This window comes from Strigops habroptila, chromosome Z, assembly GCF_004027225.2.
Source record: "Strigops habroptila isolate Jane chromosome Z, bStrHab1.2.pri, whole genome shotgun sequence".
NCBI classification, from domain to species: domain Eukaryota; kingdom Metazoa; phylum Chordata; class Aves; order Psittaciformes; family Psittacidae; genus Strigops; species Strigops habroptila.
In genome coordinates this window covers 91120746-91147155 of record NC_044302.2, presented here as the reverse complement: position 1 = coordinate 91147155, position 26410 = coordinate 91120746, and the positions used below count along the sequence as shown (strand labels likewise).

Here is a 26410-nt window from a genome sequence, read left to right as displayed (position 1 = left end):
AATGAAGCTGAAACTAGAGCTCTCAGACTAGAGCAACCCCAGACATCCTTGGCCTTATCCTGCACAGCAAGAACACAGTAACCTAGAAAAATAAAAGAAACTTTAAAACAAAGTGCTGTTCAGTTAACTGGAAAGGCTGAGTGTGAAGGTATGTACTACCCACCAGCTCACAGAATTAGTTAGGAATGACTCAGAAACCAAGTGTGAATGAGTGGTATGCAAAGGCACTTAGTGCAGCTCAAAAACGGACTCAGTGTAGGTCAGTGAAAATGAAAAGTCAAGTCCTAATCTTGTGTTTATTCACATTGAAGACGGAGAGATCCTTCCTGACTTCAGTAAGAGATTTGCCTGTGTAAAGACTGAAATAAAGTGAAAAGCAGGGTGCCAGATATGGTCCAGCAAGATTTAAGGGCTTTAATAAAGGTTCTTATCTGAGGCTGTTCTGTTTGTCTGCACTGTCCCCATCCGAGCTGCAGAGAGGACTGTCCCGTGTGGGTCCACCACCATGGGCTCTCTGCCTATCAACACTTCGGAAAAGAAAATGTCTTCTGAAGGCTTTTAACATTTTCTCTGATCCCAGTTCCCTTTCATTTCTCTGCTTTCGCGTTGGAATTTAGCACAGCTGCACTGGGACGTCACAAAGGGCTGCAAAAACAACTTTGAAATTGGCTTTCAGACAATAGGAGAGGAAATGCAGGGCCCATGAGTCAATGACAAATTTCGTCTTGGATCAGGATCTAGGGCCAAACCAGCATCCTTTCTGTGGGACCAGCAGCGAGGGGGCTGCTTGGGCTCTGCTTTTATTCTCCCTCGTCACCTGATGAATTCTCTAGTAAAATAGGAGGGATGTATACAATTTACTACGGCAAATACACATTGCCCTGGGCTGGATTGGCAGCTGCATTCTTATCTCTTTGAAACTTTATTGGAGAGCAATGAGCTCTGGTACTGTGCTCGGACTCTGGTCCCCCTCTTCTGCTTGTGCGCTTCAATCTATGAAGGGTGCCTGGTGGGTTACCCTCAAGGACCTTGTCAGTGTGGTCAGGAGGGTGGCAACGGCTGCCCTCTTCCTGTCTCAACCTGCAAATGCTTCCCAGGATTCATCTGGGAGGGCTGAAGGGAGTGTTGCCTGATAATGCGAAAAGTGGTCTGAGTAGCTCCGGAAGGAATAGTTGCAGCAGCAACCAGCACTGTGTTTTCTGCATTTAGGAAGGTGTCAGCTGGATTCACCCAAAGACAGGCTGAAGCACCATCAGGGAGCAGCAAGAGCAGGGCTGCCCTACAGGAGGGGACAAGCTGTAGGCTGAGGGTGACCCCAGCACAGGCAATGCCCTTGCTGACAAGGGAGGCAGCAGCAGTCCTGCAGCATCTGGTTGGTGGGGGTATAGAGCAGGATGCTAGTAATTGGTTCTATGCTGACCATCCCAGACAAGGTGAGTTGACAAACCAGGTCCTCCAGCATCCATCTAGGGAGCCCAGCCAGGAGCGACAGGAGATGGAGCTGAAGACAAGACTACACCATAGGTCCAAAGTCCATCCAGGAGGCAGAGCTGGATAGGTCCATCTGGGAAGCTAGGACAGATGTCAGGCTGGAGGTGAGTACTCCTACAGCATAGCTCAGGCAAGGGCTGGAGGCCTATGGCTGGGCTTAAGTGAGGTCCTGGATAGGCATGCCAGGTGAGGTCAAGGCCCAATAAGGCATATTAGGACCTTGACAAGCACAGAAAGGTTGAGATGTGCCAGACATGAGCTGCAGTGAAGTCCGTAGACTCCTTTGGACTGAGTCCTCCGCTGTCCATCTTAGCTTCAACTTCGTGGAGACAAAACACCTACCATACTGGTTGGGAGTCTGGTTGTGTGAGACCTCAATGAACAGGGTATGGTAGTTTGGAGTTTGCCTCCTCTGCACCACCCAGCAGTGCTCTGTGCTTGACTTCTCCCTGCCCAGCAGCAGCTTCAGGTACTGAGCGAAGTGGGAGGAGAAGTCAATGTAATCAAAGAAGACAACTAAGAGACAAGACCTTTAGATCCTGTACTGAACCCATCTGTAAACAATGGCATAAGGTTGTCAAGCCATGCCACTTCTGTCTGCTTCCATTTCCTCCTCTGCACCACCATGATGACGACACTCAGCACTGTGATGTTTAATGGGGGTTAATGAGTAATGGGATGACACCAGGAAGAAGGAACAGCATAGCAAAAACACAACCAGTGACCAGATTTTCCTAGAGATTTTCCTGGAATACCCCATGTGTGAAGGGATCCTGGAATTCGCTTCATTATTGCTGCCAAGAAGGGGTCAATGGGTTACATATGTAAGAAATTCGTAAAGTTGTTAAAAAGAAAGAAAAGAAGAAAAAAGAAGAAAAAATGAAAGAAGATCATGTGTTGAGTACAGATCTTTTTATTTTTGGTGTCTGGACAGTCTTTTACTTCTAGGAGTCAGGATGAGATCTTCATGAGGACCAGATGAACCCTATCAGCATCCTGTTGGCCTTTTCAGTCTTCTGTTGAGCTGGGGCTGCTGCTCACTGTCAGAAATAAGGCAGTGAACTTGGTAGGATTAAATCTGATCTCGTCTGACTATTCTGTACTCCCTGTGAAAACAAAGCTTGTGCAGCACCACGTGCCCTGTTGCATGAGTGTATTAAATGTGTCCTTGAGCACATTTGCAGCCCTATGGTCACATTTCTCTATATGGCATCTGCATGCTTTCAAATTGCACTGCTGCAGTTAAACAAAGTGCCATTGAATCACACTCCTGCTGCACTTTGAGAGGCTTTATGAAAGCACCTGGGAAAGTCATTTCTGCTTCTCAGCTGCTTCATCAGTCTGTACCTTGTGCTACGCAAGTACCAGTGAAATTGCCACGTGTCATGGCTCAACACCTCTCTGTGGTTTTGCCAAGGTTTTGCTAAAATTTGCTTTGGGCCAGGTTGTCCAGCTGCTAGAAACTAATACATCACTGAGCCGGGGGTATAAATTCAGATGGTGATTCCCTGCTGTACCCTGCCTTTTCTGGGTATCACCCTTTAGTCCCTGTAACCTAGCCACAAAAGCAGCAGTGTCTCTTATTTCCAGTGACTTTCACGTCAAGGAGATGATTTGTTTGCTCAACGAACAAAGGCAGGAGCCATCTGCTGAATTTTGCTTACGGTCGGACGTCACAGGCAGGCTTCTGAAAACACCCCCAAAGTAACAGCTCATCCGCCAGATCTGGACTTGTGTAACTGTGGCGCGATGAGCACTATTCTTAGGGACAGCATTTCGGTGGAGTCACACCTCCAGGAGGTGTGAATCTAGCCCCTGAAAAGAGCAGATGAGAATAATCCATCACCCACAAACAACGTTGCTCTCATGTCAAGCTTCGCATCTGGAGAGCTTGAGGCTGATGATAGGTAACCACACTTGAGCCTATTTGTTTAGGACACAAGCGCATGCAGGGGCTGCCTACAGTCAACCAAAAGTCTAGGGCAGATTTGGGAGTAAGTATAAAGCTCCCTATTCCCATCTTTATGCTTGGCCCATAGAGCTGCTTTTCTTACACGTTTGATATTTGTATATCTATAGCAGAGCCAGAAGTTTCGGTAAGGCCTCTTAGTAGTTAATTCCTGCTTCCACAATATTTAGTCTCCATCACTTTTGCTATATGGGACTGTTCCTCACTAAGGCAGCATGGAAGAGGTAAGGCAGATGATACATTAGAGGCATTGCTTATAAAATGATGGCTGCGTGTGGACTGTTTAACACACTGTGGTGCCGCAGGTTCCCATAGTACCCCTCCTGCCACGGAGTCAGGCACTAGAACAGCTCTAAAGGAGTGACAGGATGTGATGGTGTTAAGCATCACAGAGTTAGCACCAGATCAAGAGCAGAGGCCAACTGAGATTTCCCTGTAGTCAGCTGACAGCCTGAGCTGTCAAAGCATGCAGCCCAGGAGTACTGAATGAAAACATAAATGATATCTTATACAGAGCTTCAACTGTATCTGTGATGCTGGAATGCAGAGCTTTGAACTGGAAAGGCTGAAGTTTTCCCTAGTTTGTTTTTATCATTTAATATTGATATTTGTTTAGCCCCTGAAGGCCATGAACAAGTTACTTGCTGAACTAGAAATCTTCATAGTGATTGTGAGGAATTCCTTTTTTCTGGTGCTTAGTTTTGATTATAGATTCTAAAACAATGAGAAGATCCACCATAATACTCCATTTCCTTACCCTGAGGTCTGTAGTGTGCCAGTGTCACAAAAGACAGTGTGTGTCAAACAATATCACGATCCTGAACTACTATGGAGAACATACTGTATGTCCAGATTCCTGCAGTTAAGCCTTTGGAAGCTGTTATGTCTGGGGTTTTTATAAAGCCTAATGGCAATAGGAAACAAAATGAATGGCTTTGGTTCATTCAGTGGTTTTCCTGACGTAATTAATGGACAGAAATAGAAGGAAGGAATTGAAATAAACCACTCCCATTCTTTTCTTATCCCCCTCTGAGATTTTTGCAGGCAAAGATCTATAAACTATGTGAGTGTTTACTGAGTAGTTTTTCCCATGTCATATATGACCCTCCGAAATCTGTTGATGCATAAAGGTCAGGTCCCCTTTACTTACTTTTTCCTGCAGCTACTGTCTTTTCTTTTTTTTAAGTAAGTGGCCGTGATATTTTTCTTCAGATTAGTGGTCAGGGAGCATCTTTAGAGCCATTTTTTGTTAAAAATTCTGCCATTCTCTGTGTCTGGTAGACAGAAATTTGTCAAGCAGTTTAGTTCTCTGTATGTTGGGTTTGCAGAGGATGCTGCTATTCCATTGTTTCAGTTTTAGCAGTGTCCATGGACCCTGTGTGCAGCACATATGCCATGGTGAAGAATTTTGAAATGAACCAAATATAACTATGTGTCATGTCATTTAGATCCACACCCAGAGATGGCTACATGATGCCAGGAGACAGGCAATATCATTTATATGGTGATTACTGATAAACATCTTTTCTTGCTGGATTGCAATCAATGGGAGGGTTTGGCTAGCTCTTCCATAAAGGGCGTTTCCATCTCTGCTCTATTAGAGACTTATTCATTAGATTGTACAAGGGATAAAACATGAAGTTAATGCTGAAGAATGTTGTACTTTGTGCCTGGGCATAGCAAAATCCAGTAACAGCCTAAAATGGAATAGCTTCCCCCATATACACATTACGGTGGTAGTCTTAAATAATTGGTTTAATGGTGGAAACACGCTAATGTGTTTCAGTTTAGATGTCAAGATCCTGGATTAATGCATGGATTGGAAGCGGCCTGTGATTCATACTTGATAGCTCCTGTCCTCCCACCAGCTTAGCAATATCTAAAGGCTATTAAAATATTACACCTCTCCTGTTAAACCAACAAATCTGTTACTGAATGAAGGTGTACTGTGTAATATCTGCCTCCTTGTGCTTTCACACCTTAGGCTCCCTGGGAGTGGGTTAATAGACATCTTCTAGAGACTTTCTAGGAGGGAAATTTTAGATGTGCTGTCAACAGATGCCATACATGCTTTCAGGACTAAACCAGGATGAGAGCTTGATAAACTTCATATGAAAAGAAAGTCTAGCACACCTTAAAAACTGAAGTGACAGCCCAAGCTGGTGGGCTCAGGCTCTAAGTGAGCCTATCAATTAGGTGGCAAGAGTTGCACCAGAATGTGCTTTCTTTGGAGAAGAAAATACCCAGTTCTTTCATCTCAGCTGTGGGTCTTTCTCTGGTTTGAAGAAGATACAGGGGAGCAGCCACTGCTTGTGGCTGGAGAGGCCATCTGCACTTAGAAAAGGAAACTGGAAATAGGGAACAAAACTGCAACTCGCTTACTGAAATGGTGAGTTCTTGTATTAGTGGCGGTTTGCACAACACCAGAGTCAAGTGATCTTTGTGGAACAGAAACAAGCCGCCCCTCCAAGTTGCTGAGTTGAAAGGCTGCTGAATCAGCTGAAAATGATAATGTCATGTTCTGCTCCTGGGAGGACTTACAGCTCCTGTGGGGTTGTCCAGACAAACGGTGCTTCAAAGTCTCAGGAGACTAATAAATAACTGACCTAGCATGTGTTTTCTAACACTGCCTTGTACATACTACCAGCAAAATTGTTGTCTTCTGGCTAGTATTTTTAATTCTTTTTGTAGATCATGTAAGTAGGAAGACTATTAGTAAAGGGAGGATGCATCTCTGTGAGTGACTACACGTACCTGCAGTTGCACTGGCATAAACTGAGCATCATGTTTTCACCAATTCCGAGAGGAATTCTGTCTGTTTATCCAGGCTTGGCATGGTTGTGTGGGATAAAGGAAATGTTTTTTGCACTGCTGTTGGAAACAATGCTATTGCTAAATATAAGCAAGTAAAAACACAGTTGAAATGGGTTGTGCTGTAATTTGTTTCCTGTTTTACCAATCCTATTTATTTTCCTTATTTTCTACAGAACAATTCAATTAAAACATCGAAATACAACTTCTTCACTTTCCTGCCTCTCAACCTGTTTGAGCAGTTTCAGCGAATAGCCAACGCTTACTTTCTTTTCTTGCTGATTTTGCAGGTATGCATTCACCGTGCTGTTTCTAGCAGGTTGCATTGTCTGTTATCAAAGCCTATGTATTGATAGTTGTAATAATGTTCAAGCTATATCCCTCTTGTGAATTAGTATCTTAGCAAAACCTTAAAGTAGGTACAAAACAGGGCAGGAAAAAAGCAATTTCCTCTCTTATCTTTGGATATGAGGGTTTGAACTAAATGAATAAAAATTTAATTAAAGTTTTCAACAAATTGTGTACCTTTTTCATGCCATGTCCTACCACCCCTTTTTGTCTACATCTGAGTGCTCCTGGCTGTCCTTGGATTTGCATTACTTATCCCTCACGTAGTAAAAAAGAAGGTTGTCTTTTATCCATAGTTTTAAAGGAAAGTTTCATTGGCAGTCTCAAAGGAAAGAGCACGAACACATCTCTAATGTGTACTGTTTTTCTGGGGAGGAAGGAGTTAACCTCAGGAAGGCTCAAGGTTGGAGGTAGTATGCATAAAGCTGAATATTGCTGCTGCTGGCTCATCAGGGTGAGAAAAGTGTCTAATGTGGAGCGTGTCAGACACTGGCAACGCTATTGAACCTTGTGGCGCATAATAGCATTGAGTTGCACTTTGCCCATCATTGTTGGTAATACTACTCTGTCTGAAAGCTGAACACACTGAAGAAATTGATATCAGGATTTCTGCCCCTTTGAGCTTTGCTAGAATATGGGTAAATGCAGTATGCTCTGTAGTTGCTGAGTCATACTGGGATACACATTATCAAAAAAAGGGTATGATGTTGATTTGTTTCAAGTGTGATATTTTAAATTTTACCTTTTCAGTGCACACACGCTTTCAAAATTACCTTTTTCAAGTGCTCTTTTTCAATTTCAGCTCAAAAAAAGCATAGGCAACATTTCTTTTAAGCTGTAGCAAAGTGCACACAATCTTCTTTGCTTATTTACAGGGAATGAATTTGGGAAATTTCAGCCCTCGTCTATTTTTCAAGAGACTAGTTAAGGTGCCTTTTCAGCTAAGCTGACAGCACCATTCCTGTGTTGTTGTACTGCACTCTAGCTGTTTATCTATCAAATTCATAGCATTTCAAACTATTTGCCTTAAATTATTCCACTGTGTCTTCTGCTGAACCATCTAGGCACGACTCTATATAAAAGCATACAGCTTTTCCTGCTAGTTGCATCAAGGTGGGCTAGAGAGAGCAGCCATTAGTCTTTTGTATTTACATATTCCTCCACTTCTTATTTTCCTCTCTTTCCACTCACTCCATCTCTGTAGCTCTGGAGTTCCTCTTCCTGCAGCAGGAGTGGATGTGGTGGGTAGGCTGTGGGGAGTCTACAATCCACTGGAGACTTTGCAATCCTAATTTACAAACAACAATAAAGAGCAACCCACTACACTTCCTGACAGCTCCATGTTTATAATGTACATTACAGCTTGTTTTGTAAGCAAGGCATGGGGTCCCTGGCTCACCTACCTCTGTGGGGTTGCATATAAGTAATAGAGCTGCATTTCTGTCTTTATTCTGTGTTCAGGTACCATAGGAAAACGTTGCCCACAGCTTCCACAGAAAAGAGTGGTTTGTTTCTGCCTCCTGAATTGACAGGAAATTTCTCAACTCATATCTTTTCCTCCTACAGTTGATTCCTCAGATTTCCTCTCTGGCCTGGTTTACAACGGTGGTGCCCCTAGTGCTGGTGCTGGCTGTATCGGGAGTCAAGGATGCCATCGATGATTTTGTAAGATCTGTATTGCTGACCTGTACTTTGGAGTTTGCCTGTGATTCTTCAACACAATGACTAAAGCAAATCACTTAAAATAAACAAAGCTAGTGGCAGGCAGCTGGAGAACTGGTCTGTGGCCAATATGGGGGCTGAGATTAGATCCCCAAATCTATCATTTTTTACCTAAAAAGGAGCTAGAATTTCCAAATTGCTGAGCAGCCAAACAGCTCCATTTACTTCCTTTGAAACCTCTCAGTGTGTCTGAAAATGTGATCACTGATAGGTACGTCTGCACATATTCATGGAAGTCTGCTCTTAGTTTTCTACTTTGGAGAACTCATCCTCTGCCACCTAGCTGCAAAGTAGGCAGAAAAAATGTGGTAGGAAGTTAGCATCCATGTGGGATTTTCAAACTTGTCCAGCTTTGACCAAAGTCTGCTCTCATCAGATCTAATGGTCAAAGTCCCATTGACTTCATAGAGTGACTTTAGAGCTGAGTTTGGCATCTGATTTTCTCTCACAATTAAAATAATTTGGATGCTCTGTGGAGACTCTGTTCAACTTTGCAAGTATGCAGGTGAGAGGTGGTGAGGTGCTCTCCCAGGGAGGAATGCTGGAACATCTGTGGCCACTTTCCATGTCAGATATCTCTGTTGTGATGGGCAGGACCGACGCCAGCTGAGCCAGAACTGTGCGAAGAGACATATAAGGCTTTACCCTCCTTCTTCCCCCCAAGAGCAAGCCCTGTGTTGCCTGCTGCTCTTTGTAGTACAGTTATGCCCTATGTTACTAGCGTAAATATGGGCTGGACCATGACTCAGTTGTGACTCTAATCTGCCTGACCCTTTCAAACCAGCTGGGTGAAAACGTAAAATGTTAATGAACTGGCTATAGCTCCTGTGTGCTTGTTTTCTTGGAAATGCCTTTTAACATACTGATCAAATTTTCAGAATCGGCACAAAAGCGACAAGCACGTCAACAACCGCCCAGTCCAGGTCCTGATCAATGGCATGTAAGTACTTTTTCTTTTGCTGTAATGTTGACTGGGAAGAGCACTTTATTAATAATATATATATATTTTAATGTGTCATTCTCAAGGATCACTAAAGAATTTAAAATTGAATTGTCTTTCACACCATTAGTTTGCTGTGCAGTTCTGGACTATGTGTCTGGTTAATGGCCCCAGTACACAGTACCACAATCTGTGCTGACACCATGGCTGTGAATTTGCACTGATAAAAAGTAAACTCTCTCTCTTCTAGGATATACATATGTTTAAGTAAGTGATACTTTGAGACCATTGCTTTATCTTATTCCTCACCCTACAAGTGACCGGTCTAAAGAAAGGTGTCCCTTCTCGTGGCAGGGGTTTGGAACTAGATGGTCTTTAAGGTCCCTTCCAAACAAAACCATTCTATGATTCTGTCATTCCATGACAATCAAGGCTATCTTCCCATATCTACTTATGTTCATAGCATTTATTTCATCATTAGGCAAAACCAGGCATTATAAACAAGTTATTTTAAATTAAGAAGCAGGAATAGCTTCCCTATACATGTCATAATACTTTGCGTGCCTGTAACACTGCGGAGTTAGACGCACTGGAAACCTTTCAGCTGTGTGCTTTGGACATCGTACTGCTAGCACTGTCCTTTCCTGCAGAAAAAATAACAGAGGCTTTGGCTTTTGTGGGAGACAGATGTGCTGTTTACTTGAGGCTCCATGGAGTTGAACTGTGTGTGGGACACAGCTGTAGATAGCTGTGAGGTCTCTAGTGACTTTTTTTCTGTGCTATAGATAGCAGTATGTTGTGTAAACTCAAACAAATGATCAAACACTTAATAATATAACTTGAAACCGAAGAATAGGAACATACATTTTGTGCTTTCTGCTAAGTAAAACAATTTTTTAGTTTACTGTGTGTTAGTTACTGTGTCTAGGAAACATACATTGAAATAGAAATTTTCTAATATTTTGCCTTTGCTCAAAAGCTGGAAGCCGTAGGTACTGCTCAACTCTGACCAACACTGAAAAAGCAAGGCTGAGCTGAACTCCAGCTTAAATACCCAGTCCTGTTTTGATATAACTCTTGATATTTCTCACCTTACCTTTAGATTTTGCATATTCAGCTATCATGACTTGGTTATGTTGGCACTTGCAGCTTAGGTGGCTTTCTGTATGCTTACCTGCTTAGTGCTGTGAAGGCCACTGCAGGCACAGGCTTGGGAAGCCTGACATACGAGGAAAGACTGAGAGCTGGATTAATTCAGCTTTGAGAAAAGAAGGCTCAGGGGAGACCCTACCACCATGTTCCAGTATTTAAAGGGTTGCTATGAAGAAGATGGAGACTCCCTCTTTACAAGGAGTCTCATGGAGAAGATGAGGGGTGATGGACACAAGTTACTCCTGTGGAGATGCTGGTTAGACACACAGGAAAAATTTTCACAATGAGAACAATCAGCCACTGGAATAATCTCCCCAGGGAAGTGGTGGATTCCCCTACATTAGAGACTTCAGCTGGACATGGTGCTGGGACATCTAGTCTAGATCATGCTTTGCTTAGAAAGGTTGGACGAGATGATCCTTGAGGTCCCTTCCAACCTGGTATTCTATGATTCTAGGATTCTTATCTAGGCACATGTACAGCAAAGCATCTGCATTGACCTTCCTGACAGCCAAGCCCACACAGAGTCAGATCTATTGCTCTGGCCCTTAGTACCACTTATTAAAACTAACACAACTGGTAATTATCCCAGGTGTTTGTAAAGTCTGTTACAAAAAGTGCAGAGTTTTTCTCTGAGACAATGTGGCTGTTTAGGAAAAGGAAGGGAGTAGTCAGTCCAGAGAGAAGGACAGTACACATGTTGCTGTTGTGGGGCTTGGTCTCAGCGCTGCATCGATCACCCTGACCACTGTTACTGCTTTTCTTTTTTGTATTGTGGTGGTCCCTTAGCTTAGTAAGGATCAGACCACATCACGGCAGACTCTGCTGCATCTTATCAACAGCCCAAATCCTGATGGTACCTACAGCCTGGCTTTAGGAGCCAAGTTGAGTATCCTAACTTCCCTAAGTGGTATTCACTTTACGTGCCTACTTACTAGGAGTTCTCTTGCAGGTTAAAGAATGAAAAATGGATGAATGTCCAAGTGGGGGATATAATAAAACTAGAAAACAACAACTTTGTGACGGTGAGTACAGTTTCTCTCCATCCTGCTCGCAGTCAGCCTCTGTAAATCTCTGTAATTACTCTTATCACTCACAAGAAAATTAGTCAGTGGTGATGATAACTGTCTCAGAGACCTGCAGTGTGCAGAAACCACAAGCAGCATTGTAGTGACATGCCTTCTGACTGTGTGAACTCATGCCCAGTCTGTATGTTTGTGTTCAGGCTGACCTACTGTTACTGTCAAGCAGTGAGCCACACAGCCTGACATACATTGAGACAGCTGAACTGGATGGGTAAGTGAGCCTGGCGCTTGGGTGCAATCACTGCAATCAGTGCAAGGCCAAATCTCTGGTGATGCTGGGTGCTGCAGGCTTACCTGCAATATCTTTGGTAGCAAGAATTTCCTAACATGTAGAATAAACTTTGGGTAGGTATCTTGAAAAATAACATCTTCTGGCGGATACTTTTGCCCATTTCAGTGTAAATATCATGTGAGGAGGGGACTTTATCTCTTTAGTGATGTTTCTTTTAACACTGAGAGTTAGTTAGAAACCTGTTCCTGCAGTATCACTGGTCACTGAAAGAAGCTTTCTGTTTCTTGTATCATCTCCCCCTTAGTCTTTTCTCTTAGCCAGATTATCCTGATGAGATAATCACAATGAATAGCTTCAGTAATCTCTTTTAGACCATAATATAATATTAGTGCATGCACACTGCGAAGGCTTCCAATCATTGCTTACTCCAGGGCATAACTGGCCAAAAGTCAGTGGGCTGCAACTAATTTGTATTAATTTAAATAAACTGGAGCTGACCATCTTTATGGCACAAGTTGGATTACCTGGAGCTAGCATCAGCTTGAAGAACTAAGCAAAACCAGAGACATCAAGAAGGTGTGTCTCTCCCAAGACCCTACAGATATCCCTCTGGATTTTCCCCTTGTAATTCCTAGCACATGCTTTGAGGAAGCCCTGAACAAATGCAGTGTTACTTTGACATTGCATTTCAAACTCCCCAGCTAGTCAGTCACAGGATCCAGGATCAGAATACTATGGGAGAAGATTCAGAGCTCTCCTGTATGCTCAGATACCTCAGGATTCAGTGTGGTATGAGTGGCAGGATACACAATGAGATAGATGCTTGGGGAGCTGAGATAGATGCTTAGGGAGCTGAGATAGATGCTTAGGGAGCTGAGATGCTTGGTCTTGTACTTGTGAAAATGAGAAGAGAGCACCACCCTTTTTGGTACCATGGTACCATGTCCAGAATTCCTCTGGGCTGCCTGTCTTTGCCACTGAAAGAGACAACTATACCCTTTGGCCACATAAAACAGGCACATGATGGCATGGTCCATCAGATGTCTAAGGAAGAAGACTGTCCTCAAGAACAGAAGCTCTCAGGGAGAGCTTTCAGTTCATATACGACTTTCAGTTCATACTTTTGTCTCACGTTATTTGTTACAGTGAAACAAACCTGAAGGTGAAGCAGGCACTGACAGTCACTGCAGAGCTTGGAGAAGATCTTCAGAAACTGACAGAGTTTAATGGTGAGTCTGTATAGAATGTTCACTGTCCAGAGGATCTGCCCAAACACCAGAGTCTAGAGAGTGCCTGGGAGTCTGCTGCTTCCTGCTGGGACTCCTTTGGATTCAGGAAAACAAAATGGGGACATTGTAGTCTGTACAACAGATATCAAAAGCATATGTAGAGAAAGAGGTCCATCTTTGCTTGCAGGTCTCAGCGCTGTGCATGGGTATAATCTGAAACTGCATTTGTGGCAATTCTTCTGGCTGCATGCTTTTCTTTATGATTTCTCTGTACATGTTGAGACTGCCCACCCTGAACCTCGGTAAAGGAGTTCATGTAATTGCACAGTGGAAACCATATTTCTAAAACTTTATGCTTAGATCTGGTCTCAAAATATTTTCACACTGCACTTTTATACTGATGCAGCAATGTTGATGCAGTACATTTAGCTTCTGAGCAGCACAACTTTCCAGATGTCGTGCAGACCTGAGGACTCTCCAGGTCTACAGAGGACTAACTCTGTGCACACAGGACAGGTGACTGCTTCCCAGCCTGATGTCTCCCCTTGCCAGCATTTCTCTCCTTTCTCAATGTCACAATAAAGATTGCATTTTGAGACATTTAGAGACAAGCAGTGCAGATGTGGTTGATGGGCAATGCGTCCTTTCTTAGCACTGTTTTGTATATAAAATATAGAATAGGATAGGATGGGATAGGATAGGATAGGATAGGATAGGATAGGATAGGATAGGATAGGATAGGATGGAATGGGACAGGACAGGATGGGATGGGACAGAATATTTCAGTTGGAAGGGACCTGTAAAGATCATCTAGTCCACCTGCCTGACAAATTCAGGGCTGACCAAAAGTTTATATTGTTAAGGGCATTGTCTAAATGCTTCTTAAACACTGACAGGTCTGGGGCATCAACCACCTCTCTAGGAAGCCTGTTCGAGTGTTTGACCACCCTCTCGGTAAAGAAATGCTTCCTAATGTCCAGTCTGAACTTCCCCTGTCACAGTTTTGAACCATTTGAACCATTTGAACCATTTTAACCATTCCCACACAACTTGTCACTGGATACCAGAGAATATATAGCAGCACATACACAGAAAGGAGCCAGACCTGTCTAAACTAGAATGCTCTATGCTCACACATCATCTCTCTGCAGACAGACGATGAAGGAACAGACCAAGTGGTGTTAGTCACGCTCTGCAGTGCCATGGCTTAGATACAAGGGCACAATTATAGGAAGAGCAAGTATGGAAAAGGTGGAGTGAGATCTGCTCTCCTTGGAACATCTCAAGGACTGCAGGCTCTCAGGAAATGTTTTTAGATAAAGAACAAGAACAATTTTTAAAAAATTCTCTTTTAAATAACTAGATTATTCCAGGACACATGGTGAGGACTGTTTCTGGTAAAATCATACAAAGGCATGGGCTTTTCTTCTGCCTTCCACGTGGAGGTTTTATGCAATAATATGTGTGGTCTCAGCTGAATGTCAGCTCAGTACATCAGGATTTCTCTGAAGTGATGTCTGAGATTCTGAGTGTTTTAGATCTTGAGAAAGATGTTTTTACAGGTGCAGTTAGATGCTTTATGCTAATAGTCAGAGTGGCATGCCTTAATTGTTTTTCTGAAGGCACTGCACTGTCAATTTCGAAGCAAAATCTTTGCCTTCAGTAATTTTTCAAGCATTTTTTTGTGTAATGCTTATCTAAGGGTACATCTTGAAAGTACGTAATGAAAAAAATGTTTCAAAGTTTTTTTGAAAATTAAAACCTTTTCTTATTAGATATTTATTTGTCCTGTGAGTCTCTGTTTTAGTTATTTTGTAAATAAAAGTGGCCTCTTCACAATACTTAAAATGAATAAGATGTTTCCCAGGATTATTTATATTTGGCAGAGTACTGGGAAGAGTGCCTGGAATCAGCCCCAACCGTGCATTTCCCTTAGCAGAGGTCTGTAGAAGTATTTAAATATTTATGTAACTCTTTATCTAATTATTTCTTAAGACAGGAAGAGAGGAGAGGGTTGAACAGCTAATACAGGCACTCAGTGGAATGCTTAATGTGAGTTATGATGTTTGTTGACATCATGATGGTTCAGATAAGGAAGATGCTTGCAAGATGCTGAACTTTTTTATTTGATTTGAGGAACTGGGACATGAGAAAGGAAAATAATACTTTTCAGTTACCGACGGCTTATCACATGTAGAATTTGCGGTACTGAACTTTTTCAGGTGAAATGCATTCCAGATACCTTCTTTTGGGAAGGGAGGAAGAGAAAGGAGGCATGGTACCTCACAGAGGTATCTTCAGCTGCAGGTTTCCTGGGGTCAGTGCAGGTATTTTGGGTGCATCTCCAGAGCTTCTCACTTTTTTATGATCAATGTAACAATCAGAATCTCTTCTGATCAAAAAAAGTCAGCATATCAGTAACCCTGACCCACCCTCTTTCTGGAAAGTAGACGTGGATGTTAACACACAAGACAATTGCATGAGGGTTGTGCCACAGCTGGCATGAGGAGGTACAGTCTTCCTGGTGGGGGATCACACCAAGAGTTTGGTTCATCAACCTCTTCTTGCGCTGTGTTTCCGGTTGCACTGCAAAGACTCTGTTTCATCTGTGTCTTTCAAAGGGTTGCAAGGGCTGCAGTGAGACGGGCCTGGTTACTATAGACTTCTAGGAATGATGGAGCACAGGTCTGGTTGTTGTTGGATTAACTAAGTGATAAAACAGAAGACCAGCATAGTCATTAGCACGAGCCCTGATGTCACAGCTGTCATTGAACTTACTAATCACTTCATCTTTCACATCTGATGATTTGTCTGCGCTAGGGTAGACCTACTTTTCTATGAAAAGAACATCCATTCTTGATTTCAAAATTTGCGACAGCAGAGACTACTGCAATACTTAAAGTTGAGTTTTTCTTCTGGACTTCTTTGGACTTTGTTTCCAGTCTCTTGAGCCTGGTGTGTTTTGCCTGAGAACAGCTGGAAGAGCTGTATTCTCTGCAAATACTAATCCTTATGTAGATATTTGCAGTCTGAGTTCAAAATAACTTTAATATTCCTGCTGATTAACTGAACAGATTGAACTCTTGGATTCCCTTTCAATAGGCGTATTTGTATTTTCCAGTTCTTTTCAATGCATCCACAGGACTCTGGTTTGAATCGTTAGATACCAGATGCAAATGTTGATTTGAATAATAATTTTTGTACCAAAGTGTCCGTGTTTACAGTATTGTGTGAACATGTTTTATTACAAGAAATAAATACAAAGCACGGAAACATAAACAGGCTCTCTAATCACTTACAGTGTCAGCTGCATGGCCAAAGAAGGTAGCAGTATCTTTTTTTTCATTTGCCTCTGGAAGTTAAGTTATAAAGCAGATGAAATAAAAAATAAAAAGCGAACAAAGACACCTCACTTAATTACTCTTCTGCAACCTTCAGGTTATGATTTTTCTCGCTTCGACTCCTGCAGTTTTAAAGAAAATTGAATAGGAATTATGTGAGGTTAGCACTTTTAGCTAAAGTTATCCAGTGACATCCTACCATAATGAACTTGCTGCGAAAGGACTAGAAGTACGTTGCTGGATCAACATTTCTTCTTATCCACATAAAACTGTGGAAACTTTGTTTTGGTACTCTACCAATAAAAAATTGCCATGTTAAAAGAATAGGATAATTCCAAATTCATTGTGATGCTTTAGATTATGACATGAATTTGGGGAAGAAGCAAGATGACAAAACATCAGTAAATATAGGATGGGAATGGCAGGGTCAGGAGTGGACTGCAGCTACAGTGTGAAATATTCCCTGTTGGGGAACAGCTAAGAATGCAGTATTGACTGACATCTTTCTGGGCCAAGATTTCCGATTTTGCTTTTACCTTCCTTTTATAGGTGAAGTCAAATGTGAGGCACCAAATAACAAACTGGATAAGTTCACAGGAACTCTTACTCTCCAAGGAGAGAAGTATGCCCTGGACAATGAGAAGATGTTGCTGAGGGGCTGCATTATTAGGAACACAGAATGGTGCTTTGGTCTCGTGATTTATGCCGGTAAGTAGAAAAAATTGACATGTGAATTGCAGAGCACAGCAGCAGTAGCATGGGCATACATCACACCCAACACACACAAAGGAACCAAGTATTTTCCACTTTGGAAAATAAGCTTCTACCAGGTACAAGAACAAAAGCAAAACAAAACATGAGATCCCTTGGCTCAACTCTAGGCTAGAAATTACAGCCATAAAATACATATTACAGGGGATTTTAACCTGAGATTTTTTATAATGATTTATAAGAAAAAACTGGATTGAAAATGCTACATTGCAACATCCAATTCCACCTTGATTAAGTGCCTTAGTAAGCAGAAGTAGTCTTTTATTTCAGAAATGCACACTGCAAAGTACTTGGGAGAATTCTTCGTCAATCAGCTTGGAAGAATATAAGAATTAAATCTGTTTAACAATTAAAGCTGAATTAAATCAGCATTTGCTAGCCCACAGGGAGCCAACTGGAGCCTTTCTTTTCCCAGACTTGTTGAAAATTTTTCACTCTTACCTGTATTTGATTAAAAAATCTGTATCATTTCTATATGACTGTAATTCATACTGGAAGATCAGAGTTATCAATAATATTATTGTAGAGCATTAGATCTATGCTTTTTATAAGCATAAACCTTCTATTGTTTCTATACTGCTGAAGACATGTGAGATGATGTATAATATGTCACTAATAATACAGCACTATAAGGTATTCTGTGAAAAGTAATTAAGCCTGAAAGGGAGGATTGACTGTTGAAAGAAGAAAGCAGGGTCAAAATCCAGAATTAATGGGTTTATGTGACTCTCTCCATACAATCTAAGGCAAGTAACTTAACCTTCTTCTGCCTAAGTTTCCCACCATCACTGTAAGCTGTATGTACCTGCCTTCAAGAAAGCTGTGGTGGGTATTTATGCTGTAAAGTACGGTGGGGTCTCAGAGGGAATCAGCTTTAGAACAGCTAAGCTTTATTACTAAAATTAATGAGTGTGTTTCATCTCCAGGGCCAGACACCAAACTAATGCAGAACAGTGGAAAAACCACTTTTAAACGGACAAGCATTGATCGGCTCATGAACGTCCTTGTGTTACTGGTAAGTCTGATTAAGGTATCTTCATTTCTTCAGATGTATTCATCATTTCCAGATGCTCCACCTCTTTGTCAACACAAATGAGGGAGTATCAGAAGTGAGTAATGATAAAAGAAAAATTATGCAGTAATTTACTAGCAGCCTGAGTTCTGCAGCACTTCTGCCAGCCCATCTTGCAAAGCAAGGCCATTACATTGGCAGCATTAAGGACCTTCTGAGCTTGTAATTTGCTCTGCTCTTCCTTGCTTTGTATTTTTTGTGAGAATTATTTTGAAGCCTGCAAATGCCTTCTTTCCCTAGTAGTTTTGTCATTTTCTATTTAAATAAACATTAGCAGTTCTCCCTCTTCGTCCTGATTTCTCAGCATCTCTGCTGACATCTGCACAAGGCTTGATAATTGAATTTGTTAATTTACATGATGTAGCTTCTGACTTAACACATTACGGTAAAATATTAGACATGATCTCATTAATACTCAAAAACTGGTAGTTTTAGCAGCTAGGAAATTTGAGAACCCTAATCTTATATAGCAGGCACTCTCCTCAAACTGGAAAACAGATCTGATTTGAGGAGTAAAGTTGTCAGTGGTTTTAACAAATGGCAAATACACAATGAGAACAATCAGCCATTTGAATAATCTCCCCAGGGAAGTGGTGGATACCCCAACACTGGACACTTTTAAGATTTGGCTGGACATGGTGACGGGCCATCTAGTCCAGGGCGTGCTTTGCCTATAAAGGTTGAACCAGATGATTCTTGAAGGTCCCTTCAAACCTGATATGCTATGATTCTGTGATTCTGTGATTCTATGAAATACTTCCAGGCAGAGGTAGTGCTTCTTTTACAAGACTCTAGCAAGATTCTAATGCTTGAATTCAAAGCAGCTCGGGGAAGGAATACATACACTCTGACATGGCTTTACTCAATGTTGCTTGAAAAATACTTCTTTACTTTCAGGTTTTTAGTTTCCTTTGGGTGCAAGTTTGTCATGCTTTTTTACGCATGCTGCACCACCTTCAGTGCATGACACTGGGAAGGTCTGCTGGTGGCCACTCTTCCCTTTTCTTCCCTCTTGTCCTTACTCTCCAGCCCAACCTGACAGCCAGGGTCCATCCCCAGACATTGTAGCAAGCCCTGGAAAAGGCATCTAACAGCCATCCCTCCACCACAGCAAGGCTATCCTCTGGGACTTCAAACCTCCTTAGCATTGGAGCACAAATGTCTCCAGGATGGCACCACTCCCCATCTTTGCCACTTTATCCCAGCTCCTCTCCTCCTGCTTCTTTCTCAGCATCCCAAAAGCTCTTTAGATGTTAGTAGACAGGGCTAGTTGTGCCTCTCTGAGACTGGAATTGTACCAAAGCAGCAGTGATTAGCCCAACTCTCTGATCTCTGAAGCAGTGTTCTGAACATCTGCATGTTCAGCACAGAGAGAAGCTCCAGGCTCACCTTCAAGCCCTCTTGAGTCCTTTCTCCACGTACAGTAAGAACATACCCTTGACTTTAGTAACCTTACACTAATCTCTGCCAAGTGAAAATCTTGATTACCATTATCGGGTTGTTTTCCTCAGTGTTTTCATCTATTACAGAGGGATAGCAAGAGGACAGCAAAACTAAAAAAGGTTTGGGCCTCTTACGGTCAAATTTTTGCAAGCGTTTGAAAAATTTCACATTTTCTTAGGTGTTCTGCTATGCTCTAGCTGGAGAGGAGGATGGGCTGTGTGGGATCCACAGTGCAGAGAAATGGAGTAGAAGAAAACTGAATAGGGAACTTGGAATTTAGTGTTCGATTAAGATTTGCCAAATCTCCTTTCACAAGTCAAGGGTCCCACCCAGAGATTTCAGTCTGTTTGGCCTCACTTCTTGAACACAAACAAGATGAATTTACCTCCTGGCTCTGTTTTAAAAAACTGAGTGAGTTGCAGCTGATTGCATCAGCCTTTGCCTGGGTTCTTGGGCGCTGATGGGGCCGAGGGTGTGTTTTTCTGCTTTACACATTTTAAGACACCTAACATTTTGGTGTCTAAGTAAAGGTCTGCCCTACCCTAAGCACCAGGCTCTTGGCACGCCCAAGGGGATGTGGCATCAGGTCCTTCCAGCTCTTTGGATGTCGAAGGTTACAAAGCATGGTCATAAAAAGAGGCAGTATATTTGAGTTCAGAAATACAAAGCAGCCACCGCTTGAGCTTAAAATAGCTCATTTTAAGTGTAATGAAGCTTGTTCCATGTTAACACAGACAAAGCTGGTTTGTGGCTAATTGTCCATAGAACTCCCAGGTCCAAAGCGGTGTTTAAGCAGGGGTCACCAAAGGAGTCCTGGTTAAATGTTGCCCTGGTCTACCCCAACAAGGGTTAATCAGGAGTGAACCTTTCCAGATGGCAACCATAGATGTTTGGAAGTGTTTCTCAGGGATCTGAGAGAGAAGTGAATGTTCCTCCACTGGGAAAGCACCAGCCAGCTCCAGGAGTGCTTTTTCTTCCAAAACTTGCTTTTTAGGAGGCTTAGGGGAGTATGTTTTCAGAGAAATAGGGCTGTCTTTTAAAGAACTTCATGCTTCGAATCCCGGAGCAGAGCTCAAAGTGCCAGTAAAGAAACTGAGACAGTTTTAATTCACAGTCCAACAGGAAACATTTGTCAAAAGTCACCTCCTCTTTACAAAAATCCTACCCAGTCCTGCAGAGGATCTCTTGCTGGCAGTGCATGGGCAGGACACAGAGAGGGATGATGTTCACACTGGGAAGCCCCATGACCAGGCACAAGCCTATACTCAGGGTTTTCTCACATCCTTCTCTTCCAGAGCTGTGGTTATGGTTACAATACCCTGCACACAGTTGTTTCTCTGCACAGAAATTAATCTCCAGGGCCTATGCCAACTGCTCAGTCTTTTGCAGTTGTCTCAAACAGTATGCTAGTGAACTTTGTGTAAGCATGATTATTGCACACAAGTTGAGTATGAGGGACGATTTGCCATGCCAAATACATATAAAACAAAATGCACCTAAAGCAAGTGCAGTTGTAGACAAGACCTGCTGTGATATGGGATAGTTCAGCTGTTGTCTTGCCCTACGTGTATTTCTGTTGCTGAATCACACACTGAATTTCATACATGGATTGTGATATTCTACCAACTGACAACTTTTAGCCTGTGGGGCAGAGTGGAATCATTCAGGATACAGTACTAAGATAAAAGAGCCAGCTGGCTCTTCCAATTAATTTCTTTTACAAGAAATTTACAGACAGGTTCTGCAGAGAGAAGTAATAGTTTTTACTTTACCAACAGAAATATCTATAAAAATAGATAGAAATGGTCAGGAAAACTATGATACATCCAGCAAATGGCCAGCAAAGGTCCTCCAGGCAGTTTCTATTACCAAGTTGCAGCCAGACATTTGAGGACCCACAGCTCAACTCTATTGAGATTGGATGTTCTGCAGCCATCTGCCCATGAGCACCTGGTTTAGGTGTCCACTTGGGACTTAAATCCCATGCTGTTTGAGGTCTTGTGATACCAAATAGTCAGACTCTACACTGTGTAATTTTGTCATTGAGGTAGAAGTGTCATAATTTTGCTATTTTTCTTCCTTTACTCCTAGAAACATTTTCCTATGATTCAGGCTGTCCAATCCAATCTTATTAGGGTCTTCTGATTAACCTGTATGTAATAAATTCTTTATTTCTAAAACTCAATGTTTTGGGGTTTTTGGGGTTTTTTTTTTTCAGATCTTTGCATTTCTAGGGCTGATGTGTCTTATTCTAGCCATTGGCAATGGCATCTGGGAGTATGATAAAGGCTACTACTTCCAGGTCTACCTGCCCTGGGCAGAAGGTGTCAACTCTGCCTCCTATTCCGGCTTCCTCATGTTCTGGTCATATGTGATCATACTAAACACGGTGGTGCCAATTTCACTCTATGTCAGGTATGTGCTATAAACTCCTTTCATGTTTCATCTTAGACATGCAGCTTTTTGCCTTAGGTGGGAGCAGCATTTTTCTGAAACACAAGTGCAACCTCCCACAACTACAGCAATGCTTTTCTTATTTCTGCTGCCTTTGGAGGTCTTTCTTTAACAGGGTTGGAGGGGGGACAGCAGTGAGTCTTGAAAGAAGAAAGGATGATTTTTCAGTTAAAGGGGAGGTGTAGGTGTAGGATGCTATAGGAGTAAGTCTATGGTTAGTGTCTTGCTCTCTCCCATTTACACTGCCCATCAAACAAAGTGAATGGCATGTTCTTTGCAGTGGCTGTAGGGCTTGTGTGAGAAGTGGATTGCCAGGTAAGTAAGTGTAATATCAGGTTGAGAATCCGTAGTACTTGGTGCTATATGAGCAGAGTGAATGCTGCCACTTCGCAGAGAATGTTGGTTATTGCAGATAGGCAAGTAGGAGTAAAGAGCAGACAACGTGTCCATGATGTTCTCAAAACCTTGAGTCTGGGGTGTAGGCTGAGTAGGCCTGTGTAGTTTATCATTGCACCTAACTCTTCAGACAACTTTGCTACTAAGGCTCTCTTTTGTGTTGGTAAATATAAGGAATTAATCCTGTTCCTGACCAGTATGTCACACCAGCACCAAAGTGGAAAGTCATGTCATCTGCTAGCTGATATGTCTTCTTGGTTGTATTGAGCTACACAATAACTTGCTTGCTGTAGAGCACTGTGTCGTTTGAGCTGTGGCTGTGCTCATCCCCCGACACTGGGCTCAGTCCAGCTCAGAGCCCTGCTGCCTGCTGGAAACCAACCCCACCTAAGCATCACTCCCAAAACTGCACCAAGTGAAACCCACTGCTCCTGCCTCGCTTTTCAGTCTGAAAAATTCTCAAACTCCTCAAAAACATTTATAAGATGTTTTATAAATAAGGAAAGGAATTTGTTGTAAACCTAACAGATCATTTCAGCGTGACATGCTTCATCACTGCATACTAAGTTGCATACTACAAGCCATTTAAGGACAACCCAAAGAGTACACCCTGCCATTACCTTCAAAACTGTCTTCTAGTCACAATCGTTAATGGTTGTGCTGAAGATAGTGTCCCTTAAACTAATCAATATTCCATCACCTTCTCTTTCTGTTTCACCAGTGTAGAGATTATACGCTTGGGTAACAGTTTCTACATTGACTGGGACCGTAAAATGTATTATCCACCAAAGGACACACCGGCTCAGGCCCGTACCACTACACTCAATGAAGAGCTGGGGCAGATTGAGTACATCTTCTCAGACAAAACAGGAACTCTCACTCAGAACATCATGTGTTTCAACAAGTGCTCCATCAATGGGAAATCCTATGGTATGTCATCCATCTTATTCTCCAAGTCTTACTCTGTTGTGTGCCTCTTTGTTCACAGAAACTAAATGTGATATCTAGAAGAGAGTGTCTTGTAAGAAGCTGCAGGGATCAAGAGCAGGGCTGACCATCAAGGACATCACTTGCATATCTTAATACCATTTTCTTATCCCTTGCTTCTCCTTTTTTCCACCTTTTTACCTTCCTTTTTCTGCCCCAGTATCCTCCCAACTAAAGAACCGGCACCTTATTACTTTTTCCTCATTGTTTCCAGTTTTACTACATCTGTACTCAAATTTGTTTTTTTCTGGTATGACTACCAGCCTCAGCCTTTTATGGTATTATTGACATGGTTACCAGGTATTGCTAACCTTGCAAAACATAAGCCATAACTAACTTCCCTTAACTACTTGTGAAATCAGCCATTCCTCAAGGGGTTATCTGCAATTTTTGTCAGCTTCTCACCCTGTTATCCCTTACATTCAGCAATTTCTCAGGTCGTGAGCAGAGGTTTTCCACATCATTCTCAGGAAGCTGAACCTTTGGTCAGCACTTAGTCAATGGCCTGGTCCTTTGCCTTTAAGCCCTGACATACTTCACCTACCAGAAGAGAGAAAAGTTTGTGGGGAGTTGGAAAAAATGGGATACAAAAATTGTTAGCTCTGTTAGATCCTAACAGTAAATGACTTAGAAGGCTGCCACAGTGTATGGCCCCAGGCAGTTTTCTTCATACTACTCAAGAGGTGCTAACAATTCACAATCTGACTAATTGGTTATCAGCATTAAATTCCCCAAGAGAAATTAGTCACAGCTTATTCAGAGATTGATGCTTGTTTTGCCTGTGTCAGTCCTTCTGATGACTAGCATACTAGAAAGCATGTCTTTTTCCTCAATGTTAACAGCTAGCCTAACAAAAGAAGTTATTTCTTCCTATAAATCTTGTTTTGTGTATATTTGGAGACAAGCATATCTCAAACAGCACTACTATGCTAGCCAACATTAGTGACAATAAACAGTCTGAAAAATACTGTCTGTTCCTTCATGCATTCTTAGTTGACATTTCCAAGGTGGACGTCACCACTAGCATAGATACAGGGCTGGGGTTCAAGAAATGAATGGCAAATATTTAGAAAGAAGTCAGATGGTCTATTGTGTATAATTTTCTAAATGCTTAGCTTCTTCCTAGGAATGTGCTTGGAAGTCGCTACTTAGGGGCATGTGGGAAAGCCATTGCAGAAAGGATGAATTCCTGCTGCCATGGAAGGTGCACCGGAGGCTTAAGCTTCCCACTGGGAATGAGATGTCCACAAGCTTCTCAGTTACAATTCCCAGGAAATCAACAGATGTGCAGGTCGCAGGAGAGATGTTGTGAAGAAGTACAGGTACCAAAAATTGACTTCGGCCACATTTGAGGTTGCTAGTGCAGGAACGGATCTATCATTCATGAAATTCACGGTATTTCAGACTTATTTCAATAAAGTGTTGCATCTGGCTGGGCTGGGCAGAGTCCAGACCTTCCAAGTGAGTGTATTCTTCAGGTAGAAGAAGTTTCATTAGTGTTTCCTGGAGGTGAGATGTCTTCCATTTCTGTGACTACATCATCTGTTCAGGGAGAATGAGCCTTGCTATATAGGCATCTGAAGAATGGGCTTTGACAACTCCTTTTCTGTGGTTGTTCAGGGACTGTTGCAAACCCAGTATGATCCAGGAGCTGGATTTTGTCTCACATTTCAAAGGGAAGGTACAAGAGAAGTCATCCTCTTAAAACACCTTCATTTCCCACCTAGCAGTACATCCTTTCTGGGTTCAGCTTAAGCTAAGTGTTCTTTACCCCAACACCAGTCATTTTTGCAGTAACTGCTTTGTGTTTCAATCACCAGTCAGTATCTGGATTTTGTCATGGATTGACATAGAAACTGATTGATATGACTCATCAGTCTCTGGTGCCCATGTCAAGATATTTACTCTTACTGAAATTTTTCAATTAGACACTGGCTTCAAAACACTTTGACCAATTTTTGTCGTAGAGAAGCTCAGAGACTACACTTAGGTGGAATTTGTGTCTATAACCTGTCTTTCCTGGTTGCAGGTGATGTGTATGATATGTCTGGGCAAAGGATAGAAATAAATGAGGTAAGTGCTCAAGTACTATCAGGATCTGAACTTTCACTGAACCTGCTGCCTGCCTAAGCGCTAATGGACACAACCCACACAGGCATAGTTCATGCTCTTGACCCTCCAAGAGATGATGCTCTTGACCCTGACAACAGGGATGTGTGTTATTATGGATGTCAGAGGCTTGCCAGCATTACATTCCCTTCTAAACTGATTTAAACCTGCAGGTTGGGCAGCCTGAGTGCCCACTGTTTCCTTAGCTTCACATGACATCCTAGTGCATGCACTGTGTTCAAGTTCCTCTTGAATACTTGGCCGTTGATATTTGCTGGAAACTTGAACATTGGTGAATTTTTTTATCCTTGGCAGTTAATTAAAGCTTTCGTGGGGAATCAGTGAATCCAGTTCACATTGCTAACAAGTTAACTGTCAAATTCTCCCAATGTTTGGGCATTGGGAAGTGTGAAAATAGGTGACTTCTCCATTTTTCTCTAGCCTCTGCTTGCTGGCACAAACCCACATGTCCTGGATTTCTAAAATGTCTGAATACAGTAATCCAAGTAACAAACATCAAGATGATGATGAAAATCCCACTCCTTATTCCAGTGATTCATTTCTAGGCCATTTAAAACTTAAATTACCCACTGAAATTCCCTATTTGTGCTGAGTGCTGTGCCTCCAGACCGCCCTTTCTCAGGCAGCAAAAGGCAAAGGGCTGACTTCATTGGGGAGACATGCTTCTCTCCTGCCAAATGGCTGCCCAGCAGCTCCTCCTGCCCGTGATACTCACCGGAGCAGAGCCCTGCTGCCCACATGTTGTGGCAGTGCCTGGACCTTGCTGCACAGGGGAGTGTGTGTGTGGGGTGGTTCTGTGCTCTTATGGTAAATGTCAGCTTGCAGAGGTCAAAAGGA

At 42.4% G+C, this 26410-nt stretch overlaps 1 protein-coding gene across 3 annotated transcripts in view; it reads left to right on the top strand.

The window, feature by feature from the left end:
- The window catches only part of LOC115619709 (phospholipid-transporting ATPase ID-like), an 87094-nt gene that overhangs the window by 34069 nt on the left and 26615 nt on the right, over positions 1 to 26410 (top strand). For all 3 annotated transcript variants that reach the window (XM_030512430.1, XM_030512429.1, XM_030512428.1), the window contains exons 4-14: positions 6448 to 6561; positions 8186 to 8284; positions 9220 to 9281; positions 11386 to 11458; positions 11659 to 11729; positions 12897 to 12979; positions 16870 to 17028; positions 18018 to 18106; positions 21825 to 22021; positions 23178 to 23386; positions 25473 to 25516. In XM_030512430.1, the coding sequence (XP_030368290.1) occupies positions 6448 to 6561; positions 8186 to 8284; positions 9220 to 9281; positions 11386 to 11458; positions 11659 to 11729; positions 12897 to 12979; positions 16870 to 17028; positions 18018 to 18106; positions 21825 to 22021; positions 23178 to 23386; positions 25473 to 25516 (1200 nt within the window). The remainder of the gene's footprint in view (positions 1 to 6447; positions 6562 to 8185; positions 8285 to 9219; positions 9282 to 11385; positions 11459 to 11658; positions 11730 to 12896; positions 12980 to 16869; positions 17029 to 18017; positions 18107 to 21824; positions 22022 to 23177; positions 23387 to 25472; positions 25517 to 26410) is intronic.